The 24,549-nt window shown below is 44.8% G+C and overlaps 1 protein-coding gene across 2 annotated transcripts in view; it reads right to left on the bottom strand.

Moving 5' to 3' along the window:
* The window catches only part of MAP3K9 (mitogen-activated protein kinase kinase kinase 9), a 78,016-nt gene that overhangs the window by 19,385 nt on the left and 34,082 nt on the right, over positions 1–24,549 (bottom strand). Inside the window, exons 1-4 of one of the 2 annotated variants that reach the window (XM_088024559.1) lie at positions 19,176–19,318; positions 12,888–13,068; positions 3,083–3,231; positions 1,972–2,147 (exon numbers count right to left, since the gene is read on the bottom strand). In XM_088024559.1, coding sequence (XP_087880685.1) covers positions 1,972–2,147; positions 3,083–3,231; positions 12,888–12,970 — 408 coding nt within the window. In that variant the 5' untranslated portion in view covers positions 12,971–13,068; positions 19,176–19,318. Of the gene's footprint in view, positions 1–1,971; positions 2,148–3,082; positions 3,232–12,887; positions 13,069–19,175; positions 19,319–24,549 lie in introns of those variants that run through there. The other variant, XM_028100867.2, reaches the window with a different exon arrangement.

The following is a 24,549-nucleotide window of genomic DNA, read 5'->3' as shown; positions in this document are numbered from 1 at the left end:
CTCCCCAGAGAGAAAGCTCATCTTCCATCCCTCACCCCCACTTCCCCAACTAGGAGCTCATAATGGACAGACACCGTAGCACAATGGTTAAGAGCAAGGATTCTGGAACACACTGCCTGAATCGTGGCCTGAGGCGAGTTACCAGGGGCATTATACGTAACATGGAGTTAACCGCACTGACATCACAGTTTTTTACAGAAGACAGTTATTATCTTATTATGTAAGATTATGTAAGAATTCATATAAATCACTTTATAACAGAGCATGGCACATAGTACATGCTCTATAAATGTTAGCTGTTATGAAAATGGGTTTGGCTTCTCCTACTAACTACCCACAACAAAATCCAACTTTCATTTTTCTTACTGGAGGGTACCCTTGTAATTTCATCAATCAAAAGAAAGAAAACCAAGAATCAAGTGATTCAACAATCTAAAGGGCCAGCAACTCTAGGTTTCTTCTAGTTGGAATAGCATTAGTAACAGGAGTACCCTCTTTTTTTTTTTTTTTTAAGATTTTATTTATTTACTCACCGAGAGAGAGAACATGAGCAGGGAGAGGGGCAGAGGGAGAGGGACAAGCAGACTCCCTGCTGAGCGGGGAGCCCGCCATGGGGCTCGATCCCAGGATCCTGAAATCATGACCTGTGCCAAAGTCAGATTCTTAACTGAGTGAGCCACCCAGGCGCCCAAGAAACACCCTCTTTCAATCATTCTGCCCAGTGGTCAGTGCTGGTCCCTTCCCCCCACCCAGGTCCTAAAAGATGTGTCATAAGCTCACTCCCTTCCCCTGCAGAACACTCACTGACCTGCCAAATAGTACCAGGTTTAGGATTGCTATGTGGCATAAAAAGAGGCTTATCTCTTCAAATCAGCTCCAGAAATGATTTTTAAGTCATTTGTTTAGGCAAACAATATTGGAGAGAAGATGTGGTTAGAATCAGAAGACCCAGGTTGAAGATTCTGTTTTCCCACGTACTGGCTGTGTGACAAGTCACTGACCCTTCACCCTGAGATGAGACAGACAGTAACACCTGCCCTACATGCTGGGGGCAGGGGCCATGAGACTCCTGGCTAAAAAGGACGAAAGGTTCTTTCCATCATCACATCTTTTAAGGGAAAGAACTGGGAAGCCATAAAGATGCACAAGTTCAGCTGCTGTTATCAGGTTGCTTCCCAAATGCCCCGAGTGGGCAATGAGGAGGGAAAAAAGAAATTAACCAAGAGACACATGGACGTTGCTCGTGCCCCTAGCTGTAGCCCTTAGAGCCAGCCTAGCCCCTGCACTAGAAGCCACATAAGTGCTCGTGATCAGCTTCCCCTCTGTGGACATGGACTGCTCACCAGACGCCAAGGGCCCAGAGAGGAGCCACGTAAGGAATGGCCACCAAAACGAAAGGCAGATCTCTAGTAAGCTAAGAATATGTGAACTCCTCAGTCAGTTCGGGGTTGAGCCTTTTTCACAGAAACATGCAAAATACCGTATAATTTCAGAACCATAGTATTTTTAGCCCATCTGCTGTTTCTGATTCTGATACCAAAGATAGTGGCAGGATGTGCTGATTGATAACTGTGCTCAGTGTTGAAGAATCTCTACCTTAAGTTAACCCCCACTCTGGAAGTCCACTACGGAGCCAAGAAACGTTTCTAGAACCCTCTCATATTTTCTGCTGATACCTGCCCAGTGGTGCTTTTCCTCTGGTTTGGACAATGAAGTAGATACTCTGTGTGGAGAACTTTGGACTCATGACACCCCTACTTTTCCTCCCAAATCCCAGAAAGAAATAAAACGTCTCTACTACCTCAGGTCACATCTGAGGCCTGGAGAACTCTCTCCATGTAAAGTCGGGAAGAAAACGCTGCTCTGTTTACCTCAAACTAAGCAGGAAGGTGGTTGTGTCAGAATCTGTCCAGAGGCCCCAGTGGGGAAGGCCCACTGATTCAACACACACCTTTTTCTTGTTTTATTTACCTTTTCTTTGGCCCTGAGTTGGTCAAACATCTCCTGAATCTCATGTTTCCAGTCATCCTGCAGGCAGTGGAAGGAGTCCTTGGGCATCTCAAAGAAGCCAGACTCCTCTATGGTAGTTAGCTGGTCCAGGATATTTGTGAAAGATGGTCGTGAATGAGGGTCAGGATTCCAGCAGTCTGCATGGAACATGGGAGTAGACAGAAAGCATGAATGGACAGAGACAAGCACAAGAGAATATTACGTGACCTCATTTACCAGAAAAGTGCCTCTCATTTTTCCTTCCAGAAACAGAAACATGGGCATTTTGGCAATCACACATAGGGCTGGGGAAGTAAAGCAAGCTGCCCAAGCTCACGATCATACAGAGTCAATGTGGAAACAGAATGCAGCAGTTCTACCCCCATCCGACTCTGCCTGCTGATTTAGCATCAGAAAAGCAAGTCCAAAGAGTTGCTGGCGTGAGGCTCAACAACCAGGATTTATTATGTTCCTACACGAGTCCAGTCCTGACAGTGGGTTAACTAGACTTCGGACCTCAATTTCCCACAAATAAATGAGCCAGCCTTCCCCACCTCAATGGGATGATGATAAGGCAAAAATAAAAAGGACTGAACTGGGTGTCGGGAAAAGTGAACTCTACCTATTCTCAGCTCCCACACTAGCTAATGCAGTGCACTTTGCCTCTCTCAGCTTTGGATTTCTCACTCAGGGAATTACAGGGTTTGCCCAGATGACTTCTAGAGTTCCTTTCTTCTTGGATGTTCTTTGTTTCTAGATGTAATACACTCAGAGGTCCTGAAAATAAAAGCTGCTATGTCTTCTCATTTTGTATTAAATAATAAAACACTGAAGTGCTGGATAGTGGGTTTTAGTTACTAAGTTGAGCTCTACAGTCCCTCGAGATGGACAGAAGGAGCACCTGTGCCATCAATGTAGCAGGTGCCGACATCATCTGAAAGTAGCTCTTCCACCCACCCACAGGATTCCTCCTTGACTGACTTGTACTTCATCTCCTCTCTCCGTAACTGACTGAGCAGAATCGTCTGACATCTACCCAAGTGCTACTCAGATGGCAAACCCTCCAATTTTGATCCAGTCAGGGGTCACTTACCTTCCATGAGTTTGGCAAAAGGTTCTGGGCACGTAGAAGGAATGGGAAGGGCGAGCTTGTTCATGGCCACTCCATAAGCCACGGCTAGGCCATCGATTCCTCGGAAGGGCACCTCACCAGTCAGGAGCTCCCAAAGCAGCACCCCATAGCTGAGGAGAGGAAGAAGACAGAAGCAGTCTCAGATTGCGACAGGTGCAATCTCACCGACAGGGCTCAAGAGGCCTTTCTGAGCTAGCCACACTCTTGCTGGCATGGAGGGAGACCAACACAGCAGACGTACCAGTGGGACATTGACAGGACACCAGGAGGTCTACCCACTAAAAGCAAAAGCTCCGGAGTCGGGCACACGTAGTTTCAAAGTCTTGTTCCTCAAACTCCTCATCTACAGAGTGCGAATAACAACTCTGGGCTCACCAGGATGCCGTGAGTCTCACCGAGCTACTCTAAGGGTTTAAATCAGCGCTCACCAGCCATAGCTCTTCTGTTGTTGTTATTGCTAATGTAATACTCTGGAAGAAGAGGCCGCCTCCCAAGAATACATTTTTTTCCTGTTTTAAGAAAACTTCAGCTTTCGTCACAGATACATTTTTTCAGCTTTAGAAAAGTAGAGAGCTGACTACTTTCAACAAATGGATTTTGCTCTTGTAACAGGTTTCTTTAAATGCCCACTAGGTTGGATAGATTCCCACCCCTGATCAGTTAACAGAGACCTGTGTGTAATTCAAAGGGGAAAGTCACACAAGGGGTGGCCTACATGGGAAGAGCAGAGCAGTGGGTCAGCTGTGAGGACCTCAGTTTCCTCCCAACCTTTCAAATCCACATGAAGAATTTCCTTTCACATGTCCTGTGAGTCAGAGAATGGGGAGTACTAAGCTTAGAATAATTATTCTATGAATTCACAATCAGAAGAAGGCAAAATCATGTAGTGTTCAATCCTTCCAGGAACAACAATCCTCCCAGGACAAGCAACCATAACGCCACGAACAGTTTGAAGAGTGGCTCTCCTTGTATTTTCAACACAAACCTCAAATTTTTAAAAAACACTCATCAGTAGTTTACAACCAACAAAGTCATGTTATTTTAAAACAACACATGGCTCAGCTGGTACAGCAGGTGACTCTTGATGTTGGGCACAGAGATTACTTAATTAAAAAAAAAAGTAAGCCCAATATCTATTTCATCATGGTACTTTGTATGGACAAGGTGCTAAGACATTTATAACATCATCTTGAATCCCTACCATGAACCTGCAAGATAAATATCACCATTCTGCAGATGAGAAAGCAAGTTTCAGGAAGTTTAGGGCATACATGGAATAAGTCATTGTGGACCCTGGACCAAATCTCAATTCCTTCTCTCTAGGATCCCCTTCTACCATTTCTCTGCTTAGTAAACTCTAATCGTCTTTCAAGATCAAATTCAAATGCACCATCATGTATTCATTCATTTTACACATCTACTAAAGATTTACTATGCATCAAGCTCAATGTCGGGCACTGGGATGCAGGGTACGGATCTTGTCCACAAAGACACTAATGAGAGGAACAGAAAAGACGTCAATTAGGACACAGAGATGAGTCACAAGAGAGATACCATGAGTGTACAAAGAGATCCGACAGGCTCCTGGCCACACCAGGGTAAGGGCAGGAGACAGCTAAACCCTGACTGCTAGGTAAAGGAAGACAGAGATCCAGAGACAGGGGTCAGCATGTACAAGGCATGCCTTGCCCTCAAAGAATCCTAAGTGGCCTGGCATGGCTCCAAAGAAGAGCAACAGGCCAACCAATGCACCAGGGCATCCCAGAAGATCCCTACAAATGGCCCCCCAGAGTGGCCTGGCCAGTCTCCTTGGACAATGGCTTTCTCTTGGTGAGTGCTCCAAATACCATCACTTTCTTTACGTATCTCAACAACCAAAAAAAAAAAAAAAAAGACTGGTAGACAGCTGCAGGTCTTGTCTTGACAGGGAGCTGGATTTGTCTGAGGCTGATGGCAACCATGTTGGACACTTTAGGAAGCCTTCCCTGACACTCCCAGGTGTTCCTTAACCCTTGTCTGGGCTGCCATGTATAGCGGTTATCTGTTTGCCAGCCCACGGGCTCTTCAAGGGCAGGGATAGTAGTTTAATCTTTGCATGCTCAGAGCCTTGTACACAGGAGGCACTCATATAGTAAATGAGTTGATGGGTGGGTGTGGGAAAAAGTGCATGGTCAGACGGTCCTGCAGGCTGCACTGCATGCCCTAGAGTAAGCCCCGAACACCAAGAATTGCACTGTTATTCTTCCTGCCAAACCTTTATCGTGACTCGTCCAGACAGCGGTGGTGCTGGGCAGCTGCTACCAAGTGACTTCTAAGAACTCTCAGCACTGCCGACAAGATTCCTAGCTTACAGTGACTCTCATCTTCAGTTGTCTGCTCCTGGCATTCCTGCCAACCTCCACTCTGGGCAATAAAAACCCAAGGTCCCAAAGAAGCCCTCTCTTCTATCTAGGCGAAGATGATGGGTGTCTGAGCCCTAACTACCTGGAAAGACAGCAGAGTGTTTCAAAGATCTAAACATGTGTCCTGTTTGTGTCCTTGCTTCAGCTCTGCCCATGGTTTCCATGGATAAGTCTCAGGCCACCTGGAAGAGGGAGGAGCCAGGGGCTCCACCCCTCTCAGTTTCCAGGAGGGCAGCTCTGCTCTTACCTGGCTTCTTTCTTTATTCATCTGCATTTCATTCCATTTGAAAGACCCCACAACTAAGAGAAGCCAGTGGAATGCTACTCAAGAAAGATTCAGACAGACTTGAGTCAAATATCTGCTTTACCGCTCACGGCAGGCGGTGTGGCCCTGGGAAAGGAAGCTCCTCGGCTTTTCTCACCTGCGCAACAAAGACAGCACTTCTACCTCATAGAATAACGGCAAGGGATAAATAAACGGCTACCACTTCTCCAGAAGCTTCCACGTACGGCTAGTGAATGCTGTGTGTTTCCCCTTGGGAAGGGCCCGAAACAAGAAAGCCTCTGGTGGGATTTGGGGAAAGCCCGCCGTGTCTCAGCCCGCTGAGAGTCTTGCTGAGGGACACCAGCGTTCAGGCAAGAAGCCTTCTGGGAATGAGTGGACCAGTTAGGTTTCCTCTGCTAACGTTCCTCTTTATTTCTGTAACCGAAGGCGGTAATGTAAGTGAAGCCTTGGCGTTCCTTTGGCAGGAATACAGCCCAAGAAAGGAACTAACGAATTACACATTGGATGGGTCTGAGCCCCAGGGAGAGGTGGGCAGAACCAGTCCACGTGATTTACCTCAGGTTTAACTTACTCTGATACCCTACCGGGATGGAGAGAAGATCAAGAGGCCCTTCCAAGACCGGGTACAAGCAACCTGGAAGTACCAGCTCAGCTGAGACTCTGCCTCAGCCCCTCCCCCAGCAGACAGCCCCCAGCTTCCACAGTGCTGTCAGTGATTTCCCAGGACTCCTTGCAGCCTTGCCCCAAACCCTGCGGAATGCACCCTGGGTCAGTAATTAACCACCTCCAGGGCTATGGAAATCCTTCCCACTGTGTGGTGGGTCACAGGTTGGTGAGGGGTGTTCTATGGCTGCAGAGTGAGGAAAAGCATCAGAGTGGATAGCGGCCCAACCAAAGGCACAGTAAACCCACACCTGAGCTGGACTGGGACGATTTTTCTTATTAACCTACCTTGTCTCCAAGACACACACTGAAAGGAGAAGGTGTCCCTCGAATGGGCTTCTGCACTTGGTAATCAGCTGTGACCCCACATTCCAGAAACCACACTATTTAGTAATCTTTGGCAAAGGCGCACCTGGGTGGTGCAGCTGGTTAGGCATCTGACTCCTGATTTTGGCTCCTGAGATGGAGCCCCAAGTTGGGCTCCATGCTCAGCATGGAGTCTGCTTAAGACTCTCTCTCGCCATCTCCCTCTGCCCCTCCCCTCTGCTCGCTCTCTCTTTCTCTAAAATAAATAAATCTTTAAAAAAATATCTTTGGCAAAGATGGTGAACTACCACATGAGAAAGCACTCTAAATTGTAAAGTAACATAAAACTATTCTTGTTGTTAACTAGACCTCATTCAAAATGATCTATTTATTAATATATATAATATACACATGAATATATTGACACAATAAATATATGTTGATATGGTAATATGCTCATGCTAAATTATATTCCAAAAGCAGCTTACAAAACAGAATGATCCCATTTTAAAGGATGGGTAGATGAGCATGTGAACAGGAATAAATGCACCAAAATATTAATAGAGGTTATCTTTAGAAGTGAGTAATCGGTGATTTCTTTTTCCTTTTTTTATCCATATTTTCTAATATTTTTCTATGGTGAACATATTTACTTCTGTAATTTTAAAAAGCTTAAAATGCCTCCACTTCATCCCACACACACCAGGCAAGAAGTCATTGCAGGAAACCACTAACCACTGTGCTCCCTACACTGCACAACCAGAGGGAAAGGTTTCGTCAACTACTCTTCCTGAGGCGGTCTAAATCCAAGCAGATTAGGAAACGTACAAAGTTGAGGATCTGGGCCATTGCCATCATATCCTCCATTCGCAGCATGTGGAAGAGGCCCAGAGAACTACACTCGAAAAGCAGTAAGACAAACTCAGAGCGCCAGCAGAGGCCGAGAGGCCCCAGACCCCAAGGAGTTCCAGGAGGGGTGGGAGATGGACGCAGGCTCAGCCTAGTACCTGGCACAGAGTTAGTATTCAACAAACAATTCCTGAATGAGTAAATGAATTATAAGTCAATTCAGGAATGAGCTTTGTCCAACTTCCTAGGCATGCTTGGGCCCTTTCTGGCACATCTTGCTGGGCCCCAGGCATGGTGGGCCAATCATCCTGGAAGAGGCTGCCCAAAGTGCAGGAACAAGTGTACACCAATGGCAATAGGACTATAAGCACAAAGTTCCAAGAGACATATCTAGTTCTTTTTTTTTTTTAAGATTTTATTTATTTATTTGACAGAGAAAGAGAGAGCACAAGCAGGGGAGCAGCAGCAGGAGAGGGAGAAGCTCCCCATTGAGCCTGTAGCTCAATCCCAGGACCCTGGGATGACCTGAGCCAAAGGCAGACGCTTAACCAACTGAGCCACCCAGGCGCCCCAAGACATGTCTAGTTCTACTCACAGCTTTACCTCTACCACCTGGCTGAACTTAGGCAAGTGACTTAAACCATCGCAGCCTCTGTCACCTCATCTGTAAAACAGAAATAATATCCTCTACTTTTGGGGATCCTTGTGAGGAACAAATGAGGTAAAAAAAAGAGGCACAGCATTTAGCACAGAGTCTAGCTAATAAGCATTTTTGTAGGTGTAAATACTGTTACCAGTGTATGCATATTGTACATATAGCAACGGGCACAAGATTTCCTCTGGTAAAGGTACAAGATCATTTGGAGCCACTTAGGTAAGTAGGCTCAAGGAAGGTGCAATTAAATGCCCATCTAATGGGTTCCAATACATTGCTGCTTGCAGGAAATGCTGCAGCATGGAAGGTGAGTGTGGCAAGTGGCTGACTGTCCCCCAAATCCATTCTCCCCTTCTTCCATAATAAGAGTTTTAGCTGGACACAGTTAACCAGCTACAGCCTACATTTGCCTCCCTCCTTTGGAGCCAGGTGTGCCCACATAATCAAGAGCACACAATGGGGTGTGTACAGAAGAGATGTGCACAACTTCTGGGTTGTCTCCAAATTCAAGACAAGCTGATTGCAATGAATAAGCTCTTTCTCTGTTTCTGCAGAATATAATGCTGAAGTAACAGTCACGGAGATGTAACCATTCAGACAAGAACAATGCACTGAGGGGCCCGGAAAGAACCTGGGTTTCTTTTTCTTTTTTTTAAGAGAGAGAGAAAGCATGAGCACAAGCGGGGGAGGGGGAGAGGGAGAGAGAGAATCTCAAGCAGACTCCATGCTCAGTGCAGAGCCTGACGCAGGGCTCAACCTCACAACCCTGAGATCAAGACCTGAGCCAAACCAAGGTTGGATGCTTAACAGACTGAATCACCCAGGTGCCCCAAGAACCTGGGTTTCTAAATGATCTCATGGGGCACAGCTAACCCACAGTCTGGACTCTTTAAAAAAGAAATACACTTCTACCTTATTTAAGCCACTGCCTATGTAGTTCTCTTTGTTTAACAGGCTTAGTTTAAATAATATATTAAATATTCTCATTAGCCTATAGTCAAGTAATAAAAGTGTTAAATTGAAGCCTATGAAATTGCTGTTTTTGTAGGTCGAAAATACTGGAATATCCCTACACAGTTCAACCTAATGAAATCTGGTCAGATATTTTAAAGAAAGAAAACTCTTTTCTTCATAATAGCTACTTCACCCTGTAATTAATGTGTGGGAAAATAAGATGCAATATACAGAAGCTATAAAACATCACTAAGAGAAACTGAAAAAGGCCTACGTAAATAGTAAGATAGCCCATGTTCATGGATTGAAAGACTTCATGTTTTTAAGATAGCAATACCCCCCAAAATGATCTACAGGTTTAATACTATCCCTATCAAAATCTCAACTGCCTATTTTGGAGAAATTGACAAAATGCTCCTAAAATTCATTTGGAAATGCAAGGCACCCAGAATGGCCAAAATAATCTTGAAGAACAACAATAAAGTTGGAGGACTCATACATCCTAACTTCAAAACTTACTACAAAGCTACAGTAAATTAGAATGGTACCAGCATAAGGATAGATACATAAACCAATGGCGTATAACTGAGTCCAGAAATAAACCCTTACATTTATGGTACATTACTTTTTGACAAAGGTGACCATTTAATTAGAAGAACAGCCTTTTCAACAAATACAGAAGTCCCCGTTTATCCATGGGAGATACATTTCAAAACCCTCAGTGGATGCCTGAAGCTGCAGGTAGCACAGAACCCTATATATGTTTTTTCCTATACATACATACCTATGATAAAGTTTAATTTGTAAATTAAGCATAGTAAGAAATGAACAATAATAAAATGGAATTATAATATACTATAATAAAAGTTATATAAATATGCTCTGTCTCTCTCTCAAAATCTTATTGTTCTATATTCACCCTTCTTCTTGTGATGATGTGAGATGATGAAAAAGCCTATGTGATGAGATGAAGTGAGGTGAATGATGTAGGCGCTGTGATACAGCGTTAGGTATTCTGATGATAGGTCTGACCTTCCAGACCATGGTTGACCATGGGTAAATGAAACCATAAAAAAGCAAAACCACTGATAAGGAGGGACTACTGTAGTCACAAGCAAAAGAATGAAGTTAAACCCCTTACCTCACACCACATACAAAAATTAACTCAAAATACAACACAGACCTAAATGTAAAAGCTAAGTTTTGTAACTCTTAGAAGGTAACAGGTATAAATATTCATAACCTAGGGTATGGTTTCTTAATATGACACCAAAAGCACAAGCAACCAGAGAAAAAAACAGATAAACTGGACTGCATCAAAATGAAAAATGTTGTGTTTCAAAGAACACCATCAAGAAAGTAAAGAGACCCCACAAAGGGAGAAAATATTTGCAGGTCATGTATATGATAAGGGACTTGTATTAAGGATATATAAAGACCTCTTTCAAATTAAAAATAAGACAAATAACTCAATTTTAAAATTGGTAAAGGATTTCAATAAACCTTATATCTGGAGACCTGTATATCTCCAGAAAAGATATACAAATGGCCAATAAGCCATGAAAAGACATTCAACATCAGTAGACATTAGGGAAATAAAACCAAAACTACAATGAGATACCACTTCATATCTAACAGCATAGCAGTAATTAAAAAGACATATAATAAGTGTTGAGAGGATGCAGAGAAATTGGAACCCTCCTACACTGCTAATGAAAATGGAAAATGACATGGCTGTGGTAAAAAACAGTTTGGTGGTTTCTCAAAAAGTTAAACACAGAATTACCATATGGCTTGGCAAATCCACTCCTAGGTATATACTCAAGAGAACTGAAAATATGTTGACACAAAAGCTTGTACAAAAATGTCCACAACAGCATTATTCACAACTGCCAAAAAGTGGAAACACTTCCAATGTCCAGCAACTTATGAATGGATAAACAAATTTCCATACAATGGAATATTATTCCGCTACAAACAGGAACAAAGTTCTGACTCATGCTACAACATGGATGAACCTTGAAAACATGATAAAAGAAGCCAGTCACAAAGACCATATATTGTATGATTCCATGTATATGAAATGTCTATAATAGGCAAACCCATGGAGACAGAAAGTAAATTAGTAGCTGCTGGGGGTAGGGAGAGGCAGGATTCAGGAATGACTACTAATAGGCCCTGGGTTTCTTTTCGGTGTGATAAAAATATTCTGGAGATAGCAGGTGTAGTGGTTGGAACGGTAGTCCTAAAATAATATGTCCACATCCTAATATGCAGAATCCTTATGTGGAACAGAATCTCCCTTAAAGTCTCTGGAGGGAGTGTAGCCCTGTAAATACCAGTTTCAGACTTCTGGCCTCCAGACTACAAATGTCTATTCTTTAAAGCCACCTGGTAATTTATTATAGCAGCTCTAGCAATTAAACAATGGTGATTGGTACAAATTTGGTAAATTTACTAAAAAGCACCCTCTTATACAAAGCGTGAACTCTGTAATGTGTGTAAGATCCCATTAAAATTGTTATTTAAAATATAAAATACACACACTCGGGTGCCTGGGTGGCTCAGTTGGTTAAACATCAGACTCTTGATTTTGGCTCGGGTCATGATCTCAAGGTTGTGAGACTGAACCCCACATCGGGCTCAGTGCAGAGTCTGCTTGGGATTCTTTCCCCCTTCCTCTCTCTCCTTCTCTGCCCCCAATCGTGTGTGCTTTCTCTCTCTCTCAAATAAAATCTTTAAAAACATAAATACACACTCATCATATACACACACAAGCTCACTTTATACAACTCATCAGGAAGAAACAAATTCATGGACCAAGTACAATGATAACCTATAGTCCTTTCCTTTGGTATGACCACGGTGATGTTACTATCTCACAGCCATGAGGATGCAGACTCTGTAGAAGCCCATCCGCCCATCAGCGAAGACGAGATATAGACAGATAGATAGACAGACAGATATAGATACAAGAGATATTTATATATATATATTTATTTATTTTTTGAGTACAAGATTTTTAGATCCATGTCCTTATGACCTATTGGCTGATATTTACTAGCGGGGTGGCTGGTCGAATCTGTGACTCTGAGGTTCTGGGTACCTGCTTGAGACCCATCTTTTCCCATTTCTATATCACTGTTCAACAGACAGAGCCCTGACTAAAAGGTTAACCAGACAACTAGAAACGCTAATTTCCAACCCACCAAAATAAAAGAGATCGCACAAAGAATACTCATCAGCTGAAGAGCTTACAGTGGGGACAGGTCCAGCAGTAACAGCCACAGTTGCTAAGGCAGCCAGGATGACCCTGGAGAAGGTTCCTAGGAAATGACCGGGTGCCCTCACCACCCTACCGTCAGAGATGTGAGTGCACACTGCCCCTGAGATCTACAGATCTTTCCTATGGAGCAATCACCAACACACAGAGACGGTACCCGCCACAGCACTAAAGGGACTTTGGGTAGGTGAAGGCATTAGAAACAGTCCCATGCCAACCTGGGAATTACTGTAGATTGCTTTGAATGGGTCACTTAGACCTATTTGGGGTGCCTGGGAGTCTACACATCTTCAATTCTCCAAGTCCTGAAACGTGCGTGCAGCCAAAATAGACCTGGGGAGCACTGACCCTGAGCCTCTGGACCTTACCTCCACACGTCACTGCCTTTGGAAAACATGGAGGCACGAATGACTTCGGGTGCCATCCAAGCATATGTTCCTGCTGCGCTCATCTTTGTGGTTCGATGCCATTCTCGAGCCAGGCCAAAATCAGTGATCTTCAGAATCTTGTTGCTCAGGTCTCCGTTCTCCACCTTCTGGAGGATCAATACTGGGCAAGGAAAGGACACAGGAGAAACCAGAAAGTCTGCATTAATCATAGGAAAACCAGAGAATACAGAGCCCTCCTGCCAGACTCTTGTCCTCTCCTTCAGGCTCGCTGGGCAGCTACCATGGACTGATGGTAGGATCATTTTTGGTAAGATGCACCTACGATACATCCATTTTTGTGCCAAGTCTTTTATAGGCATTATATTTAACTCACAACAACCTTAGGAGGTAGGTATCACTGCCACACCCTTTTTACAAGATGAGGAAACTGAGATACAGCACCAACTAATAATAAGTCTGCAGGCAGCTGGACTCAAGAGCCCTCTCTCTTAAGCCTCAAGGCTTATAGCCCATTCATACCCTATGGAAGGAGCCATGAGGTCACAGCTGACCCCCTCTTTGAGGAGAGCCTACTTGGGCTTCCTGTCTGCCCGGGCACCCCTGGGCCATAACCACTCTTGGACCACAAGGAGTGGCAGTGCATGGTGGATTTCCAAGGTTTCAGACTGTGCCTGGACAGTTTCCATGAACCTCTCCAAGTCACTTTACTTAAGCCTATAAGAAAACATGTCTTTTGGGCATAGAGATTTCCCCTTGAGCTGGGAACTCAACCCCAGGCATTGAGGACCGGCTGACAAGTTGGAGAAGTCAGAGGGTACACACATGTTCACACCCACGAATCTCTGTGGATATGACCCAGGAAGAAAGAACTAGTGCCCCGAACCAGTTATACTCTGGGCCTGTCTAACACCAAAGCACCAACATGTGGAGCCATCTTGGCTCTCCAAGGACAGTAGCTGAGGTGGCCACCTCCCCTAGGTTCCAGGGATATGTGTCCCCTTGCAGGAGCCAATCTTCCTAAAAAGAGCAAAAACGCTAATTAACTAAAGTGCTGTAGGCTAAGCCAAGGAACTCTGAGCCGGCGGTGGATGCATGCAAGCCAGACCTCCATTTCCACAAGTAGGATGGTTCTGAAGGCGCCATGCAAACACAACCTCCTGTGGGCCGACAATGAACCGCCTAGAATTCAGAGCTCTATACTCAGGATTTCAGAGAAGGAAAAAGGAGTCTCTCCCCATCCCTGCTATTCAAGTCCAAATGGGGAGGGTGGGGAAAGGAATCCACTGAAAACAGAGTGACAACTAAAAAAAGGTTGACTCAGTTCCTCCAGCCACTCTATCTAGGTAAACAATGAAAAAAACGAGTTCTGAGCCCTACGTGGGCCGGGTTACACCCTTCCTGGGTTGATTCTCCACTGACTCCCACTGAGGGGCTCTTAAGGTGGCTTTACCTTTACCTCTCCAAGAGGCCTTTGCAATTTAAGATTCCCTGGCGAGCTCAAATTCTTTAAGTATCTAAAGAAAGGGATCTGTGATGGTGATACTTTGGGTACCAAGGAGGGGCTCGGGGGTGCCTTTGAGGGCAAGGACCTTAGGCAGGTCCCTCAAGTCACATACTGTACTTTCCTCTTTCTGTCCCCAGCCTGCAAACGTCCACTGAATTGCTACATATTAGAAGGAAGTGGGCCAAAGATCTCTGTGTCCTACGTGCTTCTCAGAAAATCAGCAGTGAAGAGGGATTACAAGGAGCTACAGAGCTGGAAGCACAAAGAAAACAGTGCCAGCCCCTCCCTAGATCTAATGGACTCGGTGTCCTTCCTCCACACCCTCTCTGACTCCCCTGACACACCCTTCCCCATTCTGACCTGAATGGATCCAAGCCTTTAAAGGCTTGGGGGCAAATTAAAAACAACAACAACAACAACAACAACAACAACAAAAATCAACTTTCTCCATCTCACTGAATAACAAAAATCTTTCCAGATTCTTCTGTGCCCCTCTCCCCATCTCTGCCAGCAGAGATAACAGACAAACATGCTGGGCCACTGGCACTGAAGAAACTCACCATTCCCTGTAGAGAGGCAGCCACCAGCCACTGAGCATTTCTAAGCCAAAGAAATGGTCAGCCACTGACCCTTAAACCAAAGATTTGGAGTGAGCCCATCCGATTACACAGCCAGTAGGGTTTGGTCTTGTTACCCACCCCCCCAACTCCAGGTGCTGGGACGGGGTGAGTGGGAGGAGGGTAACAGTTTCATGATACATACGGAACCAGCTGAGCTTCCACAGATTCTATGCTGGAAGGGGAAGCAAAGAAGTTTTGGTCCTGTTATAGGAAATGGATTTTTAGAAAACAAATGGCATGGTGAAGATGATATTTTAAATACATCAGTCTGTCAGATGGCTCAAGAGGGATGGTAGAATGACGGAGATGGGGCAAGAATCAGCCCAGGAAAGATCTGCCTGAATATGAATGCCTTTAGATAGTACAGGTCCAGCCCAGTTCCACCTAGACCCACCACTCCCTGCTGCCTTAAATCCAGTGGACTTCAAACAAGTTTCCCATATGTTGGACCCCTGAAGGCATAGGAGTTAGAAATCCCTGGCCTTGAGGTCCTGACCTCAGCAAAGAGAAGAGGCTGTAATCAGAAGCCAGCTAGTAATCCTGGCTACATCTCTTGATTTCTATCTAGTTCCAAAACATTTTTTATCACCCCCCAAAAGGAAATCCACCCTCATCAGCAATCACTCCCCATTCTCCCTCCACCCGGCCCCTAACCGCCATCAATGTGCTATTTCTATGGATTTACCTGTTGCAGGTATTTTATACAAATGGAATCATGCGGTAGTCACACATCTGGTTATTTCACATAGCATAATATTCTCAAGTTTCCTCTATATAATAGCTAGTATCCACAGGGCACTCCTTTCTATGGTTGAATAATATTCCTTTGTATGTATATACCACAATTTGTTTATCCATCTGTCCACGATAGACATTTGAGCTGTTTCCACCTTTTGCTTATTGTAAGGTAGTGCTGCTATGCACATATAGGTACATCTATTTGTTTCCGGACCTGTTTTCAGTCCTTTGGGATATGTACCTAGGAGTGGAATTACCAGGTTTTTCTGGTAATTCTATGTTTGCTGTTTTCCACAGCAGCTGCACCATTTTACATCCCCATCAGCAATGTATGAGGGTTCCAATTTCTCCACATCCTCAACACACTTATTTTCCTTTTTATTTACTTTTTAAAAATTATAGCCCTCCTAGTGGATGTGGAGTCGTGTATCACTGTGGTTCTGACTTGCATTTGCCTAACGACTAATGATGCTGAGCATCTTCCCATGTGCTTGTTTGCCATTTGTATATCTTCTTTCAAGACATGTCTTTTTGTTTTGAGTAATAAGAGTTCTTTCTATATATTCTGGGTACTAAACCCTTATCAAATATATGATTTGCAAATATTTTTGCCCTTTCTGTATGCTGTCTTTTCACTTACCTGACAATGTTCTTGGATGCACAAAAGCTTTTAACTTAGATGAAGTCCACTTTATCTTTTTTTTTATTTTGTTGGTCATGCTTTTGATTATTACATCAAGGATTCCATTGCCAAATCCAAGTTCATGAAGATTTACCTCTGTGTTTTCTTTTAAGAGTTTTATGGGATCAGCTCTAATATTTAGGTCATTGACCCATTCTTAGTTTATTTTTGTGTATCACATAATGGTGTTCAACCTCATGTGTTGGCATGTGACTATCCAATTGTCCCATTTGTTAAAGAAAAAGGTTTTACTTGTAAAAACAGAATGGAGTAGCTCCCTCCCAGTACACTTTCCCTGGGGAGAGAAAGGTTCTAATCACAGCAGCTTACTCTTCTGTACCACGGCAGTTAGACCCTTCTGAGCTTCTATCACTGACAAACAGCCAGAGCAAAAACAAATCACTGTGCTTTACTTCTTAGAAAATTTAAGAATGTTTTATCAAAATCTAATGAAGTCCATCCAAGTGTATTGTGTAAAGCTCACCTCTCACAGGTAGGGCAGTGGAGCAAGTCCAGGCTAAGTCAATGGGGGGCTAGCCAGGTACGGGGAACAGGGAGGAAAAGGTGCATCTGAAATAAAAGCCTTAGTGACTAACCCGAGAGAGAGGCTTGATGGAGAAGGGAGAGGTTCCCAGCCTTTCAGATGTGGGTGACAAGTAGAATGGTGGCACCCCTGATTGAAGTTGAAAGGCAAAGCCCTTTGAGGAAGCCAAGTTCAATTTGGGACGTAATGGATATAGGGCGACAGTAACAAGAGTCAGGATGGATCAGAAAAAAACCCAAAAAGCAGACAATTTAGATCCTAGCCTTGACACCCTACATGTGACCCTGGACAAGTTTTAGAAACTCTGCACTTCTACTCTCACTTCTATAAAATGGGAATAAAGATTAAAGATGATGTAGGGGCGCCTGGGTGGCTCAGTTGTTAAAGCGTCTGCTTTCGGCTCAGGTCATGATCCCTGAGTCCTGGGATCGAGCCCCGCATTGGGCCCCCTGCTCGGCAGGAAGCTGCTTCTCCCTCTCCCACTCCCCCTGCTTGTGTTCCCTCTCTCGCTGTGTCTCTCTCTGTCAAATAAATAAATAAAATCTTTAAATAAATAAATAAAGATGATGTAGTAAAAAAATTTTTTTAAATAATAAACTCCCTCTCCTCCTATATAAATTAAATTAAATAATAATTATTAAATAATAAATTAAACTAAAAAAATAACTTCCTTCTCCTCCTATATAAAAAAAATAAATAAATAAAGGTGATGTAGTAACGAAGCACCTAGCAGAGTGCCTGACACCTAAACAGGGACTCGGGACACTACAGCTATTATTGTTACTTTGATGATTAAACATCTCATACATAAGTGTAAGCCATGGGACTCGGCGTCCAAGGTACTGAGGTCACTGTGGGAAGCCTGGGAGTCCCTGACAGATGATAACCATGCAATATTTTTTTGCTGTAGAAATAAATGGAATAGTTGATAAATTAATAATGCTAGCTACCCATATTGATCCCTTGCTATGTAGTGGCATGATGCTCTTTGCATAATGTATATAAAGAGCTTCACATACAATACCTTAATCCTTAAATCAACCCTATGAAGTAGGTGCAAATATTTTCCCTATGTTACCCATGCTAAATCAGACACAGAACTGTTAAGTCAGTTGCCCACAGTTAGAGAGGAATGGAGATGGGTTCCAAAGCCAGATCTCTCTCCATGTGCTGTGCCATCCAGAGGACAGAAAGGAATCCTATTGCCTTTCAGGCTTATTTCAATTTCTGTCAGATCCCTATACAGTCATTGGTTAACTAGTCTTCACTGCTCCCCCTTTTCCTGAATTATTCCTTCAGCACCCAAAACCTCTATCACACAATTTAACACTATATACTTCTTTTAAATCATTCCCAAGTGCTGCATGCGTGTCTCATCATCTCCTCCGGAAGGTGATGGACAGGACTCCTCGAGGGCAAAAACCCCATTCTCTTTCTTCTGGAACCCACACTGTTCTCCCTCCAGGAACCAGCACAGAACCAGACTCTCTGAAAGAACTGACCCCTCACTGGTCACTTATTTCACTGAAGAAGTATCTTGTGCATCTTCTCAGACTACCCACTTTCCCATCCTATGGGTGCCGGGGAGGTTGGGGGGGGCATCCCCCCAGTGCAATCCATCCCTGAGGCACAAAGGGGAGCCGGTGAGTACCAGGCAAGATATTGAGACTGGAGAGAGAGAAACACCACGGCCAGGGTTCACTGGTGACTAACACACCCAGCTGCTGCCAGGTCGGGTGCAGGAACGCAGGGAAGATAAGCTAGTGATTCTGCCCTTAAGGGCCTTCTGTACATATTGTATGGAAAGATACAAGAAAAAATTGAATATTAGGTCAAGACAAAGTGTACATCAATAGGGGCCTACGTTTTGCTACAATCAGGAAGATAAGCAGTTTTCCAAACCTCCGTAACCCACAGACATTATTCATGATTATTTCCAGATCAGGATACCACCTATACACCATTTACTTAATATTTTTCTTTACGTTGACTTTTTAAAAATTACTAAAAGAAATTTTATATTACAAATAAAAAACACAAATATTCTAATATCAGTTAACCTGTACAAATAAATAAAATGAAAACAAAAATAACTGTTATTAAGTTTCAGTAGATCCTGTCACAGGTCAAACTCTGAGCCTAAGGCCTTCTGTCTGTTAGAAAGAAACATTTAGGGCACCTGGGTGGCTCAGTCGTTAGGTGTTTGCCTTCGGCTCAGGTCATGATCCCAGGGTCCTGGGATCAAGTCCCACATCGGGCTCCTTGCTCAGCGGGGAGTCCGGCTCTCCCTCTCCCTCTGCCCCTGCTTGTGTCCCCTCTCAAGCTGTGTCTCTCTCTGTTGAATAAATAAATAAAATCTTCAAAAAAAAAAAAAAAAAGAAACATTTAGAAGCGTTGAGAGGAATAAAGGCAAATTGCAACAAAATGAATGTCGAACCTCCATGAATATAGAGAAATGGAGTGACTTTTCTATGGGATTCAGTGGTATTTCATACAGACCACCTAAAAGGCCAGCTCCTGTTAGGTTATCAGAGGGAGAAATGAGGCAGGCAGGGATGGCCACAGAGGGCTCGGTGTCTGACTTAATATCATTTAGCTGGAGGCCAGGCTCTCAAAACTTGGCATAACTGAGGAGACACTCCCATATGTCGTAATGGTAAATTTAGCTTTGGTTGATGATTTATCATTTTGAGATTTCTTATTTATTATTCATCTCCATTAGCACAAGGGGCTTTGATTTGCTAAATGTTTACCTTGGCGCCAAGACTCCCATCCCCAGACCTTCATTTAGTTTGAATGAATCAGCACTATCTGTCCCAGAAAGCAACTGGTCTACCTCTCTTCTGAGGGTCGTGCTCTGCTTGGTTTAGTCTTTTTTCTCCCCAATTTATTGTCAAATGTATATACACATAGAAGAATGTATGTATGGTTTAAAGAAAAGGAGACGAAAACTCCTGTGACTCCATCCAGTCCATTAGAAGCTCCGTGTGTCCCTCCCTGTCATATCCCTTTCCTCACTTTTGTCATTCATTCCTTTCCTTTTTATTTTACCACCTATGTATACATCCCTAAATAAGATACTGTTTAGTTTGGAAAGAGCGAGGGAAAAGTACAAATGGAGCTGGGCATACTAGTTTTCTAGGGCGCTGTAACATGACTAGCACAAATGTGGTGGCTTACAACAGAAACTTATTCTCTCTCCATTCTGGAGGCTACACTTCTAGTCCAAAGTCAAGGTGTGGGCAGGGCTCTGCTCCCTTCAAAGGCTCTCAGGAAGGAAGAATCCTTCCCTGCCTCTTCCAGTTGCTGGTGGCTGCCAGCAATTCTTGGTGCTTCTTGGCTCAGGGCAGCATTAACTCCAACGTCTTCATCTGGCTGTGTGCCCTCTGTGTGTCTGTCTCCGCGTCTTCCCATGGCCTGCTCATCTCTGTGTGTCTGTATCTAAACTTCCCTCTTCTTATACAGAAACCAGTCATTGGATTAGAGCCAGTCTTGATCTAGCGCGGCCTCATCTTGACTTGATTACATCTAAGAAGACTCAATTTCCAAATAAGGTCACATACACAGGCGTGAGCTCCTCTGTATTTCCTTGCTCTAAATTGACCTTAGCCTACCTCTGGTTTTCGGGTTGGGCAAAGCAAACACTGGTCTATCCGGTAAGCGGGGCAAGGAGGAGTGCGCAGGAGCTTCATCAGCACATGAGCAAGCTGGCCAAGTACAGATAAGAATCTGGACCAGGTTCCCCCAGGCAGTGAGTCCTCGAGTTAAATCAATGTAACACCACCAGCAGCTGAGTTGGCGATGACAGCCCTGAGTCACACTGCCGGATGTCAACTGCCCAACCTCTAGGTCTGGTGCTCAGCCGTGCTCCTGGAGTCCCCCTTTGCAGTCTGAGGAGCTTTACCCTCATCCCTCTTCTGTGTTAACCTGTGTGTCCTGCACCTCACTTTCTCTGCTGGCTTCTTCTCTTGCTTTGGTGGTATGCATTCTCCAGTAGCTCGTTAGAAAGGAATGCATGGAAGGTTCTTTTTTGTTGTTGTTGGGAAATTGTCTATTTTCCATCCCTATACTTGGTATAAAAATGATTAGAGATTTCCCTCCATAATTCTGAAGACACTATGCATCATTTTCTTGCTTCCAACACTGCTGTTAAGAAGCCTCAAGCCATTTTGCTTCCTGATGCTCTGTAAGTGATGTGTCTTTTCCTTTGGGAAATTTCTACTCTCTTCTTTGTCCCCTGTGGTCTGAAATCTTAGAGGGATGTGGCTTGAGGTGGGAACTTAGTGAGTACTTTGAAATCTGCACGCTCATGTCTTTCAGTAACAGAATTTTCTTGAAGTATTATACTGTTAATTTCCTCGCCTGTATTTCTGTTGTCCCTCTCTAAAACCTCTGTTATCTGGATATCAGACTTTCTAGACTGGTCCTCCAATTTTCTGATCTTTTTTCCACCATTTTTCCCATCTGTTTTTTTTCTTTTTGCTCTTCTTTTGGAGATGTCATCACTTTACCTTTGAATCCTTCTATTGTGCTTTTCATTTCCCTATCATGGTTTTAATTGCTAAGGGAGCTCTCTTTCCTTCTCTGAAATTTTTTTTTTTTTTTTTTGGAGCGGCAAGCACAAATGTATTTGTGTAACAGCTGTTTTTGTAATACGGGCACAGTATCTCTTCTTCTACCTGAGTGTATCACTGATGGTTCTTTTTTACTTCTTCGTTTTCTCCCCGTGTAGTCTGCTTTAGCTGCTTTTCCTGTTTGTGCTTTGGCCTCTAATGCTCTTTTGCTCAGAGTCATAGCAATCTGTTGTATGTTCATGATTGAGAACCAAATTGTGCTTTGGTTTTAAAAAGAAGTCCTTATATTTTTAAGTACCTACTGAAATATTTACCAAAAATGTGAAATGATGCTACACCTTTCCTTCAAAATAATCAAGGCTGGGGAATGAGTGGGATGACAGAAGAAAGATTGCCCACGAGTTGGGCAGTGTTGGAATTGGTGAGTACACAGGCACTTGTCAAGATTCTCCTTGCTTGTAAGTTTTCCATAGTAAGTAGGCAGGGAAAGGCATGAGGAACCCAAGTGGACTAGAACCTCCCAGCACACAGAAGGAATCTGCCAACTTCGAGCTTCACAGTGGGAGGATCCGGGTCAACCTAGGCAAGAATAGCTCAAGGTCACTTCTCTTGAGCTGGTCAGGTGCTCTCAGGGAGCAGTACTCTCCCGAATGGCTAGGAAAGGGAAGTCCTGGCCACCAGTGTGCTGGGAAGCCAGTCACGAGGGGGGCTGAGGTAGTCTCGGAATGCAGGCATCAGCCTGTAAACACTTACTTCATCCCTCCTTTTCTTTATAAAGTACTAAAGTACCCACACCCTCCACTGTGCCCGGTGTCCCAGTCCAGAAACCATTTACCCCTTCCAAAAGGAGAGGGGGAGGGGCGCCTGGGTGGCTCAGTCGTTAAGTGTCTGCCTTCAGCTCAGGTCGTGATCCTGGGGTCCTGGGATCGAGCCCCATGTCAGACTCCCTGCTCCGCGGGAAGCCTGCTTCTCCCTCTCCTGCTCCCCCTGCTTGTGTTCCCTCTCTCGCTGTGTCTCTCTCTGTCAAATAAATAAAATCTTAAAAAAAAAAAAAAACAAAAGGAGAGGGGGTCAGGTGGCTTCATGGACTGGAGAAGAAAGATCCACGGGACTCCACTGCACATCGTACCACTGCTACCCAATCTTCTTTACTTGAGGACCCCACTTCGCCCCAGCTCCAGGTGCCTGGTGCTGCCACTTGCTAGACTTTTTAGGCATCTGTGATATAAACTGATGGATGGGTTCTTTGCTTTCCTCATTGTCAGCTTAAAATGATCTTTTTCAAACGTCCTAAGTCAGCTAGTTACCGTTCACCCACCTGTTTTCCAGCTTCCCAAACTCGGTTGCCGTGGCCTCCTCTCCCTCTGGCCTTGTGAGCTCCTGCAGTTTCAGCCGGGTTTTGACAGCGAGCACCAGCAGATGCAGTCCACGTACGTGTTCAATCTGCCATCCTAGCCCAGGATCCTGCCTCAGTTTGTGTTGTTTTCTCGGTGTAGGGAGAAGGAAACTGGTACGGTCTGTAGCCAAGGGCACCCTGCAAGGGACCCTTCCCTGGCTTAGATCTCCTATCTCTCCAGTTACGCAAAACCTGTGCTCCTGCTTGTTCCTGCCAAAGCTCAGTTCAACCACCAGATCTACGCCAAGGCACCCCCTCCCTCCCACCACAGCGAGAACAATCTCTGAGCGGCAACAAGACAGAAAGAAAAGAGCAAGAGCTGAAGGCCTAGAATGTCTGGGTTCTGACTCCACCACCGTGCGATCTGCACCAGGCCCCCATCCCCCTATTTCTGACCTTCTCTGAGTCTTTAGTCCCCTAAAAGCAGTGTCAGGCTTTCTGGGGCCAGCCAAGCTCCATCACCCGTCCCAGCTGAATAACAGCTAAACCCAAGGGCAAAGAGGAGTCAGGCAAGATGACTCCATCCCAGAGAAAAGCCCCATTCACTAGACACAGCCCGGCCTTAGGGCACCTGAGTCAGAACTAGAGACATTTGCTCCCTGCAGCCCGTTGTCTCCAGTGGAGGAAGGAAGAAGATCTCAGGCTCCAGCCCCACCCAGCGGCCCAGAGTGCCAACAGGTCGGTGGCTCACACACAGCAGCCTTCCTGTCGTGCTGACGCGGCAAGAGCCACCTGCAAGGGCTTGCCTCGTGGACCACTAGTGCACAGTGGGAGCATGACCAGCAAGCATCTCGTGGCCTCTTCTGGCCCCTGGCCCTCAGCCCACTCTGTCCCTCCAGGCAGGGCCAAGAGAGGCCAGACTTGCTTACCGAGGCAAATGATTCACCGCCTAGACTCCCCGCCTCTCGGCCTCAGGAGGTGCAGTGCAGGCTGGAGATGGCCAGGAGACACAGCCACCGAGGCCCCAGCCGGTTCAGCAGAGTTCCACCGAGTTCCCCTGGCACAGCCAGTGAGCTGTGCTTCCCAGCGACACTTAGCAAGGGCAGCGCAAAGGCCCCGGCATCAGAGCGACAGAAGGGTGAGAGAACTGGGTGGATTTAGGATCCACCCTCTCTGGGTACAGAAGAGGAAAGCAAGGAAACCACTGGATGTGTGAAAGCGCTCTGGGCGCAGCCAAAGAACACTCAGCACAGTGACCCTGTCCTGTGATCCAGAGCTAGAGCCCAACCGAACCACGATGGCCTCCCTTTCCACGCCTCTAACCCGAGGAGGCATTAAAGGTGCTCGGGAAGTATTTTTCTTGATGGAGTCAACAAATGAATACAAATCATCCCCAAAGGTTTCTGACTGAATCCATTTAGACAGTGCTCCCCAGACCTGTTTGAGGGCTGATGACATCAGAATCACCGAAGAAGCTATAGCAGTGATTCCCAGCCTCTTGAAATAGGTCCTTTCAGCTTTAAAGCAAATGTTACTACAATGGTCGATGTACTTTCAGTGTTAAGAAGAAAACACTCATCAGAGCTAATGTTTATGGGGGCTTCGGTGTGTGCTGTGCACCAGGCTAAGTGATTTGCATCTGT

This window comes from Eumetopias jubatus, unplaced genomic scaffold (genome assembly GCF_037043125.1).
Source record: "Eumetopias jubatus isolate StellerSeaLion01/CBP00866 unplaced genomic scaffold, mEumJub1_p1.0 scaffold_7, whole genome shotgun sequence".
Taxonomy (NCBI): domain Eukaryota; kingdom Metazoa; phylum Chordata; class Mammalia; order Carnivora; family Otariidae; genus Eumetopias; species Eumetopias jubatus.
Note: the sequence above shows the minus strand (reverse complement) of the source record. Positions and strands in the feature narration are given on the sequence as shown.